This window comes from Tupaia chinensis, unplaced genomic scaffold, assembly GCF_000334495.1.
Source record: "Tupaia chinensis unplaced genomic scaffold, TupChi_1.0 Scaffold000453_1, whole genome shotgun sequence".
In the NCBI taxonomy this organism is placed as follows: domain Eukaryota; kingdom Metazoa; phylum Chordata; class Mammalia; order Scandentia; family Tupaiidae; genus Tupaia; species Tupaia belangeri.
This window is the reverse complement of record NW_006159960.1, coordinates 3610879-3621704: the sequence shown is the minus strand read 5'-3', so window position 1 is coordinate 3621704 and position 10826 is coordinate 3610879. Positions and strand designations below refer to the sequence as shown.

The 10826-nt window shown below is 56.6% G+C and overlaps 1 protein-coding gene across 3 annotated transcripts in view; it reads right to left on the bottom strand.

Moving 5' to 3' along the window:
- Positions 1-6008, bottom strand: part of INAVA (innate immunity activator) — a 22071-nt gene extending 16063 nt beyond the window's left edge. Inside the window, exon 1 of one of the 3 annotated variants that reach the window (XM_006155456.3) lies at positions 5806-6008. In XM_006155456.3, the coding sequence (XP_006155518.1) occupies positions 5806-6008 (203 nt within the window). Of the gene's footprint in view, positions 1-576; positions 649-2448; positions 2860-5805 lie in introns of those variants that run through there. The other 2 variants (XM_027774552.1, XM_027774553.1) reach the window with 2 other exon arrangements.
- Between the last annotated feature and the right edge of the window lie 4818 nt (positions 6009-10826).

Sequence of the window (10826 nt, the reverse complement as noted above, 5' to 3'; positions counted from 1 at the left end):
AAGACAAAAAAAAAAAAAAAAAAAAAAAAAAGAGAGAGAGAGAGAGGGAGAAAGAACAGAGAAGAGAAGAAGGGGAGAAAACAAACAAACAAACAGGGAAAGCAGGACAGGATGACAAAGCAAGGGAGAAAGAAGGAGATGTCTTCACAGCTCATGGCTTCTCAGTCCCAGAACCCAGAGACATGAGACATAGCCTACCACCTAGCAGTAAGGGCACTTCAGAAGGGCCCCAGTCAGGGACCCCCAAGCCCAAGATACCCTGTACTCTGGACCAGTTTATTCTCTGGGAGGCTGGAGTACCCACTGTCCACCAGAGCTGGCCCCAAGCTCTGACTCAACCCCCAAGTCAACCCCCTAGCTATGCTCAGGACACCCCTCCACGGGGAGCCAGCCTGGATCCCCTAAGCCACACAGCTAAGGGAGACCCTGGGTATGTAAGTCAGGGTTGCCGGAAGTTAGGGAGTAGAGGAGTGACAAGGGCAGCAGTAGCCAAGGACAGAAAGGAGACCCCTGCCCATGCCTCCCTGCACTGGGAGCACTCAGTGGCGGGTGCAGTCCCAGTCATCCAAACACCACCTGTGCCTGCTCCCTCTTTCTTCACCACATCCACAGCCGGGTCAGGGTCCCAGCGGGCCAGGGCCTGGCAACTGCTGGCTGTAGTGAGGTGGGAAGGGCCGGGCGGAGCTGAGCGGGCGTCTGCAAGCGCCCAGCCACCTCCTCACTGAGTCAGCCATTGAGCAAGAGTCCAAGAGTCCTCCTGAGTTTCTGTCTGGAGCTTATCCTGCCTGCTTAGAGCACAGGGCCGCAGCGTGGGGGAGGTGGGCTCCACCCCTGGCAGGCAGCCAGGTCAGAGGAAGGTCCTGGGAGAGCCGTTCACAAAGCAAGGTCCAGAGAGGGAGAGGACGCTGCTGTCAGCCAGGTCCCTTGTGGTACTTCCTGCCCATCGCAAGAAAAGAGCAGGTGGGATGGTGGTTAAGGAGCTGGACTCCCACATAGCCAATTGCAGTTCCAGTCCCAGACCCAGTGGCTTGAAAATCACGCCAGGCGTGCGTATGTGCGTGCCCAGCAGGCCCACCAAGAGCTTTCATATGCCCATCTCAACAGCACAGTCTATCAAAGGACCTGGGCAACAACGAAAAGCTCACTGAAGGCTAACTGCACCTTGCACGTTGGGACCTCAGTTCTCCAAGGTCTAGAGAACGCATGGTAGAATATTATTTTTTAAGTGTTTGTGGGACCTTCCTGAACATGCCCGAGACCAGTCATATATTCTGGAACCCCAGGGGCTCTGGGTGACTAACTGGACTCTGTCCATCTGCCATCCCTAGCACAGAGGAGCGAGCAGCTCACCCCTCCACTCACCTCACCCCTCCACTGCAACCCTGCCTGGAGTTTGGGTCGAGAGCAAGCAGAGTCTCACCCACCACTGAGCCTGGGACAGGGGAGGCGATCTGGGAGGGAAAGCCATTAATTAGTCACACCTGCTAATTAAATATTAACCACTTAGGAAGTAGCTTGGAAAGTTGGGGCGACAGCCTCTACTTCTCAGGGCTTCCCAGACTGTGACACAGAAGAGGAGGGCTGAACACACTTCCTGCCCCTCCAGCTGCCTCCTCCTCCAGGTCGCCCAGTCCCTCACTACTAGGTCAGGGGAGGCCAGGCAGGGCCCACACTGGGCTAACTCGCTGGTTCAAGTAGGGCCGACAGCCCAGGACTAGACGTCCAGAGTTTTGGACTCCGGGCCCAGTCTGCTCTTGCCTGTGACTTTGGAGAAGTCGCATGGCCTCTCTGGGCTCCTTTCCTTACAAGCGCAGTGAAGATTAGAGTCTGAGGCCTTCCCAGCTGCCGCACCTGGATCTGTACCCCTTGACAAAGCCAGGCTGAGCATGAAATCCACGGGGCCTTTGTCATCCCCCATGGTCTCCCCGGACAGCTCCTCCTCCTGGGACCCTGCCCCAGAGTCCACAGAGGAGGCCCTAGCCCCACCCCCACCCAGGAAAGGCATTGCTTTTAGATAAGGCAGTCCAGGTCGGGTCCCCACACTCTCCTGCACAGGGTGCCCTCCTGCCCCCAGACCCTCAGTACCCAGCTTCAGCCCATCCTGTGCCTCGGAAGCCAGCCTAGTCGAACAAGACCCCCAGAAAAAGACAGAGGAGGGGCGCTGGGCAGTGGGAGGAGGCCAGCTCCAGGGAACGCTCCTCAAGCTGAGCAGCTGGGGGCTGTTTCCCATCAAATCATCCTCCAGAGCCAGGGCCCGTCTGCCCAGCTCACCTCTGCTTGGCCTTCTGGTGAAAATGAAGGTCTGGGGCAACAGAGATGGGCTCCCCATCCAAGCCTACCAGGACCCGCTGGAAGTGGGAGGTGACAGTCACTGCCTGGGCTCTCCGAAACCCCAGGCCACTCTGTCCCTCAGCCCCAAAGACCTGCTCCCTTCTGCCATACCCTCACCTGCTTATGGGCTTCAGTTCAGTTCAGGAAACACCCCTGCTCCAAGGTCATGGGGGCGAGGGGCCTCTCATGTCGTCTCAGGAGTTCCCAGGTTCCAGGCAGCCACCCTGTGCTCTCCCTGCAGTCAGGGTGCCAGCTTGCGGCAATGCCTGCCGCCGTCCGTCCCTCCCAGGCTGCCGTCCGTCCCTCCCAGGCTGCAGGGCCAGGGGAACCAGGTTACTTGTTATGACTTGAGTCAGAGGGGAGGAGCAGGTGAGCAAGTCCTTCCTGGAGCTAATCCCTGTCGACTGCTTCTGGGCCTCTGCACTTCCGGGGGCAGGAGAGCAGGGAGAGGGGCTTCGCGAGGAGGATCCAGAAGGCAGCAGGGTCAGGTCCTCATCCCCTCGAGGGACCCAGTGCAACGTGCCAAGGTGCCAAGCTGCAAGGTGTTGCATGCCATCCCGTCCTGCCCCTGACTCGCCCAGCTTTCCTTACACCTCAGCTTCCTCTCCAGAAATTGAGGCATACGAAGCCCTCAAAGGTCGGGTGAAACACCCGCAGGAAATTTGCCAGCTGATGGCAATGGGTCTTCCTGATACCCTGAAATAGCGACCAATGTCGGATTTTAAAAGGCCAGCGGGCCGGCAGGTGGTGGTAAAGGTGGGGAGGGTACCTCTACTTTCCTTCTGTGTGTGTGTGTGTGTGTGTGTGTCTTTCTCCAGCCAGGACATAGGTCCTCTAGCAAAAACAATTTTAAACTTTAAAAAAAAAAAAAGCCTCAGCAAGGCAGAGTCCTGGAATTTTCTATGCCTTGGGTTCCTGGGGGGGGGGACCAGGCTGTTCCTTTTTTATCCCAGACACTCCCCTGCAGGAGCATCAAGCCCTTCCCTGTTTGTCATTTACATCCATCCCCCAGCAACACAGTCCATGGGACGCTAACCCAAACCCCAATCTGTCCCCTACTCCACAGGAGGGCCACTGTGACCCCAGGCTCTAAGCAAGGATCCAGATACCAAAATGGAACATAAGAAAATAAGCCTCCAGGTCTCCCACCCCAATGACCTTCAAGGAAATGAAAAACCGGAATCCAGCCTAATTCACAAAGTGAGTGGGAAGGGCAGGGGGAGGGGGCAGAGCAGAGCTGAGGCTATGCCTGTCCATAAAGCTGGAGTGCAGAGAGGGGCTGCAGACCGGGCTGCACCCCTCAAGTCTTCATGCTACCACCTCCCTTTCCCCTTGCTCTTTATCCCTCACCTCAACCCCCCTCCGCTCAGGCTTGGCACCTCAATGCGTGTCTAGGTGCTTCCCCTCCCCCAGCCCTGAAAGTCCCCTGTCCCACTCCCCAATGTAGGGACAATGAAACCTGCTCCCACCAAGCAGCTCCTTGGAGCAGAGCTCTGTCAACTCACATCACACACCTGCAGCGCCTCCCCCTCACCAGCGCCCCCACACCCCTCCACACACCCAGCACACCTTCACATTCCTGCCACACCCTCTCCAAACAATGCTAGCCCCGAGTCCTCCAGGCTGGCCATCTCCTCGTCTCCCAAGGCTGAGGCTGAGGGGCCCAAACAGGGGACAATCTCCTCGCCAACCCATGGTGGGAGTGTGTTCTCTGGGTCTCCCAGAGGGCCACCAAGCCCTCGCTTTCCCTGGCAAAGTCCCCTCCTCAGCTTAGCAAGCCCTCCCATCCCCCACAGGTGCTTTCTTGCAAAGTCAGAGAGGGGTGGACTGGCCCTTCCTTCACCTGCCCATCCCCCAGCTCCAGGTGGGGGGAGGTGGAAACTTCTAGATTCAGCTCCTAACTCATAGCGGTGTATGTTAATGCACGAAACAAAATTTAAGGACTCACTAAAAGAACCAATCATCCTGAAATGCAGTTATAAAAACAGAAAGACAGCAAAATATATGCTTCTTTATTAACATTCCACAGGACCTAGCAGTGGGAAAAGAGCACACAAGTGATGAACCTAAACACGGCAGCCGCAACTGCAGTGCGATCGAATCGGTGACTTCCTAATACTAATGGCAAAGTCACAGCTACGACCAGCGCCCCTGTGGCTTATCGCCTTCGCCATGAGGTGATCCCAAACTTCAGCTACAGCCTGGTGAACAATCTGATGCATTTCCCCCCACCGAAGAGTCCAAACCCTCTGAATTCTACCCACAGATGCTTTGGTGCCCGTGGGTTCTGGAAGAGCCTCTGCCCTCAGGCACTCCACGACCTGAGTTCAAGAGAGTTCAGATTGGCAACCCCCACTGTTCACTCTGATCCTCTGGAATTCTCAAAGACACTTTGCTCACACCCCACAGTCCCCAACCCAGCAGGTTCCAAAGTGCTGGAAGGGGCTGGCAACCAACCCTCCTGCCTAGAAGCCTAGAGAGGCTCCTCTGGACCTAGGGGGCTCCCATTCTTTCAACTCAAAGCCAAGGGGGAGGTGAGCACGCCAGAGGCCGGCGGAGTTCTGGAGCTCAGAGCCTGACGGTAGCCAGGCTAGGGCGTCAGCGCCGAAGCCCCAGACCCCAACCCCAGAGCAGTATCACCGAGACCCCGGTAGGTAAGGACGTTATAGAATTGGGAACCTGACCTGGGCAAGAGCCTTCCCCAGAATAGAAAAACTGCACCTCTTCCGGACTGTCATTTCCAAAGGCGAAGTTCTGAATTAGACTCCCCCGCCCCCGACGCACACAACCCTGGAGCCATCCGCCTCCAATTCTCTGAAAGTTCCTTCTTTTAAGTTTCTTCGGATACACGAGGTGGAAGTTCTTTGAAGCAAGGTCCCGATCCTAGCATCTCCCGGTCCCCAGCAGCTCCCAGCAAGCACGGTTCTAGGCACTGCTGAACGTTTACTTAGTGAATTAGCGAATCAATGGTCAGCCGAGCGCCCACCCTGGGAAGAGGAAGGAGGGAACGAGCCCGGGACCCTCGAGCCCAGAGGGGAGGAGATGGCTCCGCAACCGCTTTCTTTCTCCGCTCTCCTCCCTGGAGCGGGCTGGGGCCGGGAACTCCACGCCAGCCTGGAATGCGCCCTGAAATCAGACCTCTAGGCTTTTTTGAAAAAGCCCCTTTGTCCCGTCCACCCTCTCCCCTCCCCCACCGCGCCCTCCACGCCAGCGGCCCGAGGCTTCGCCCCTTTTGTTCGGCAGCTCTCAGGCTTCCCACAACCTGGCCGGGAGGTCCACCGGATGGGGAAGGTCGCAGGAGAAAGGTGCAAGGGTCGCAACAGGCATTTTTAACAGGAACTCGGAATCTCCGTCCCCTCAATAAAATGACCCCTTTCCTCGTAGGGCCCCCTCGGCTAAGGCGGAAGACAGTGGGACTAGGGGCTGGATGCCCCCAGTTCGCCCGCGCTGGGTCCCCCGGAGTTTCCCCCTTACCTGTCCCATGGAGCTCTGGCGCCGCCCGCCTGCCCGCGCGCCCCCCGCTCCTGCCTCGCAGCTTCGGGACCTGTTAGTCCAGGCCACCCTCCCTCTCCCCGAGCCTCCTCCCCGTCCGCCCTCCCCGGAGGTATTTCATTTAACTTCGGCATTTGCAGCATCCCAAATGTTAAAGATCCCAAGACATCTGTCCCCTGGGGCATACCAAGGCCCAGAGGAGAGAGGGGAAGATACGAGAAGCGATTTGAGATTCCGATCTCGGAGTCCGGGCGGGGCTGCATGTTGGGCTGGAAAGGTGCGGACAGGGGCGCGGGTCCAGTGGGGACAGCTTCTCCAGGGGTGAGGATGCCCCCTGCTCCCGCCTCCGCAAGCCCGCGTGTCGGGACACCCCCGGCGCGGCCAGTTTCCGCAGCCCGGGCGGGAGGCGGCTCCCCCGGTCCCTGGGCCGCCTTTCATCCGCGCGCTTCGGCCTGGCCGGGGGCAGTTTTCATTCCAGGGGAGCCCGGGATGGAAGGAGGAGACGACGTGAGCGCGCAGCGCCCCGCCCCCGCGGGCCCCCTGCCCTAGCGCGGGTCCGGGTCTCCGGGAGAGCTAGCCCGGATCTGCGCGAGTCGGTCCGGGACCACCTTCCCTCCGCCGGCCCCAGCCCAATCCCCCGGCTGGCCGAACTCGGGCTGGGGACTGAAAGGCGCCCGCTGCTGCTGGGGAGCGCCTCCTGCTGCCCATGGCGAGCCAGCGCACCCGCGCGTCCCTCCTTCATTCACGCACACACCCTGCCCTGTTCTCATTCGTGCACTACAGGCTGAGCACCTGCTAGCGGCAGGGTAGATCAAAGTTCAAGCCCCTTCATTGGGAGCCTCCCAAGCTAGACGAGTGATCCAGTGAAGCAAGGGCTAGGACCCAGGGCCAGGACCCCTGGTGAGTGCCCAAGAAGCTTGGGCAAAGGAGGCGATGCCAGAGGAATTTGCAGGTATGAGAACCTGAGACAGAAGAGCCAGAAGGTACCAGGCACAATGGCAAAGGAGCGCAGCAGGTTTGGTGCTGCATAACCTGCTGGGGGGAAGTTAGGTTAAGAGGAGGAGGAACGGAAGAAAAAGAGACCAGGTTACTGGGGCAGGCAGGGTCCCAGCAGGAGGCAGGGCAGCTCCATGGGGTGGTCCAGGCTGTCAGCATACTAAGAGGGAAGGCCCTCCCACGCTTCACCCAGCTGCTGTGCACTTTGGCCAGAGGTGCATCTGCCTAGAGGAAAGTGACTCTTCCTCATCTGAACAAAGATTTAAGGATTTCAGGTTATTATCCTGAAATTGAAGAGAAGCAGCTTGTATTAGTCAGGATTCTCCAAAGAAACAGGACCAATAGCATGTGTAGAAGAAGAAGGGGAGAGAGGGAGACAGAAAGGTTTATTTAAAGGAATTGGCTCATACAGTTGTGGAAGCTGGCAAGCCCAGGATCTGCAGAGCTGCGGGTCAGGTGAACACCAGGGGAGAGCTGGAGGTCAAGTCCAGAGCATTCTGCTGGCTGGATTCATTCTAGCTTCAGGGAAGCCTTTGTGCTACTAAGGCCTTCAACTGAGTGGATAAGGCCCACCCACGTTATGGAAGATAATCTGCTTCATTTGAAATCTATTGATGTTTTTTAAGAATTATTTAGAGACCAGCAGTTGAGGTCATGGCTATGTCGCTGGACTACCATGTAGTTGACCATGGTTCGAGTCCCAGACCCGGTGGCTTAAGTTCACGCCAGGTACGTGTGCATGTGTGCCCAAGATCCCAAGAGGTGAATGGAGGAGAAGGGATTGTGGTGTTGGCCATCCCCCCTGGGGGCTTATTTCTTGTTTTCTGTCTCTCTGTCTCTCTCTGTCTTTCTGGTGAGCTCACATGCCCTATAGCAAAAATCTCTCAAAAAATTATTATTTTGTTTAACTTTACTTATTGATGTATTTAATTTGACCAGAGAAAGAAAGTGAGAAAGCCAAGCTGCCAAGTCTGGAACTCAAACTGCAGTCAGCCATGTGGGATTCCAGGCCCTTAACCACCACGTGACCTGCCGGCCCCAATTTTTTTTTTTAAGTTTATTTTTTTAAAATGTTTTATCATGACTTTTGGTTTACACTATCTTTCTTTGTAGAGTTCAGTATGGTTTTTCAAAGCATGCATACAGTGCAAAATAACCAAGGCAAAATAATACAGAGCCAGCTCCATAGCCTAGTGGTTAAAGGAGCCGGATACTACATGGTTGATTGTAGTTGGAACCCCACCTCAGTGGCTTGAAAAACATGCCAGGTGCTTGTCGTGCCCCAATTCTCAACAGGTTGGAGAAACAGAAGAGAAGGGATTGTGGTGTGATCATGCCACATTAGGGAATGCTTTCTCCTCTTCCTCTCTGTCTCTCTCTGGCAAGTGTATAGGCCCTCTGACATTTTAATATTTAATATTTAAAGAGGGTATAGACGTTTTCATTGTCGTCCACAGTGAACATGCCATTATGTTGTGCACGTTCGGTAATAGTTCTGCTAGGTGTGGAGGGGGGGTGTGCTGAGCGCTCAACCACACTTTCCTCTGCTGTGGCAGCCCAGTCCTAACCTATTCCACGTGCTTGCATCCGTGTGTCTGCTCATCATCCGGAAACCCTCATCCCCGGACGTGTATTGATTTCAGTGCTAATGTTATCTAAGAAATGCCTTCATGGAAACATTTACGGTGCTGTCCGACCACAGTCTGGGTACTGTGGCCCAAACAAGTGGACCATCATTACTACAGAAGCATGCTGGTCCAGGGGTAGGCCAGGGTCCGCTCCTCACCTTTAGAAGTCGGCTTCAGTGTATGAATGGCTGGAGCCGGGGGAGTTTGGAACAGGGACATCATGGGGAGGGCCCAGCAGGGGGCTGTGGGGCCTGGGCTCGTGTGCTAGCAGTGGTTGGCAGTGGGCCGGAGTCGAGCTATTTAGGAAGTAGATGTGGCCTGACTGTCATTCATTGACTACAGACAGGGCTGGGAGGAGAGGGGAGCTGGGGATTCCCAGGTTATGGTGGCGAGTTCAGCTCACGGTGCTCACTTTAGGACCTCAATGGTGATGTGCAGAGAACAGTCCAGCTTCCTCTGTCACGAGAAGATGCTTCTGTTTCCAAAACAAATTAGGGATCTTTTCTTTTTAAGGTAAAATATCATTTGTTCACATTTGAGTACCTTATTAAGAGTTCAAAGAAGTTGAGGCCAGCAAGTTAGAGGTTCTAAAACTGAAGGAAGGTCGGAGAACAGGGCCTGGGAGCCGCTTTGGCTACGGCTCTGGGACTGGGTGAGATCACCGGGAAGAATGTATAAAATGAGGGAAAGGCCAAGGGGGAAATTCAGGCAACAGGGATGGGGTGGCCAGAGGGCAAAATGTCTTCTAAGGTTAGCGCCTTTGGTGCTCACGGGGTAGAATAATTTGTTGAAGTACTGGCCTGTGTTCCTTCCCTCCCCTCTCCTACCTCTTTTCCGGTTGAGAAGCAGAGGCTCCTGGAGGCACCAACCCTGAGCCTGCTGAGACAAGGCCAGGTGTCCAGGCACCAGCCCTGAGCCTGCTGAGACAAGGCCAGGTGTCCAGGCACCAGCCCTGAGCCTGCTGAGACAAGGCCAGGTGTCCAGGCACCAGCCTTGAGCCTGCTGAGACAACACCAGGTGTGCGCATGGGCAAAGGCAGGGGAGAGGTGAGACGGACTGGGACTGGAAACGGGAAGGACACGTGTGTGCCCCGAGCGGGGCTCTCAGTCCGCTCTGTGCTGCTGTGATAGAATACACGGACCGGGTCCTTTGTAAAGAGAAAGGTAGTCCTCACACTTCAGGAGGCTGGGACGTCGAATATCCAGGTGCACCGGTCAGCCCACGCGGAGCACAAGAGAGTGCAAGGGAGAGAGCAAGAGGGTGCGACACTTGCTGTTGCGACGAACCTACATGCCACAGGACACAGATCCATTCTGAGTGCCAAGCCCTCAGGACCTAACCTCTTGTCATCTGGTTCCACCTCGCAACACTGTTGCATTAGGGCTGAAGTTTCCAACACCTGAGCCTTGGGGTACAGTTTGAACCGCAGCGGGCCCCAAGCACCACATCACGGTGATACCTTCAGGAGGGGACGAGACCTCAGCAGGGAAGGGAGTCGGGACCTGGGGGCCCAGGTTCCCAGCCTCGATTGGCTCCTGCTCCCCAGGCGTTTTGGAGGCCGGAGCCTGCAGTGGGCTAAAGCAACCTGGATGTCAGTCAGCCCTTACCCCGCTTTCTGGCTTCCCCTAAGCCCTCAGGATTCTGCATGAGCTAGTGCAAGTTTTTATCACCCCAGTAGGCTGGAGCCTAGGACGAAAGCTAATTGATTCCAATGAAGTAAAGTGGTTAGTATGTCTCGCAAACCTGAGTTGGTAGGTTGACTTGTCAGCTGAAATGGGCAAAGGCTCTTCCTCATTGGATGAGTTTTCTGCCAAGTGGAGGGGTCATGGGGGAGGGCCGTCCTTCTTGCTAGTGAGGAGAACGGGTGCAGGGTGGGGTCCCCACAGTGGAGCCTCTGGAAGTGCATGTAGCTAGGCAGCCACCCTCTCCTAGCCCATGGGGAGGCCCCCCAGACCTTCCCCTGCCTGGTGGGAGTACACTGGCCCTGCTGTCGCTCAGTGCTCAGACCCTAGGCCCCCTCCCCCACGCACGGGGCCGGATGAGGAGAGGGAGGCCATGTCTGGCGACCCACACCGTGCCCTGTCGATGCCCTCCTCCAGCAGCCTTCTGGAAACCCCAGAATGACTCGGCCGACACCCCGCTTCCTCTCATGACCGCATCCTGCATCAGGCAGCTGGGGCAGGTGCAGCGGGCACTGCCCACAGGCCTCAGACTAGAACCCTCGGCAGGGCCGGGCGCAGGCAGGTGAGTAGCTGCGCGAAACGCAGACACCCGAGTTAGGGGATCCAGCCAGAGGCCTCCCTCAGCTGCCTTGGGACAAACACCCCCCAGACGGGTCCAGGACGCCATCTAGAGAGAGGCTTGGCAGTCAGAGCTGCG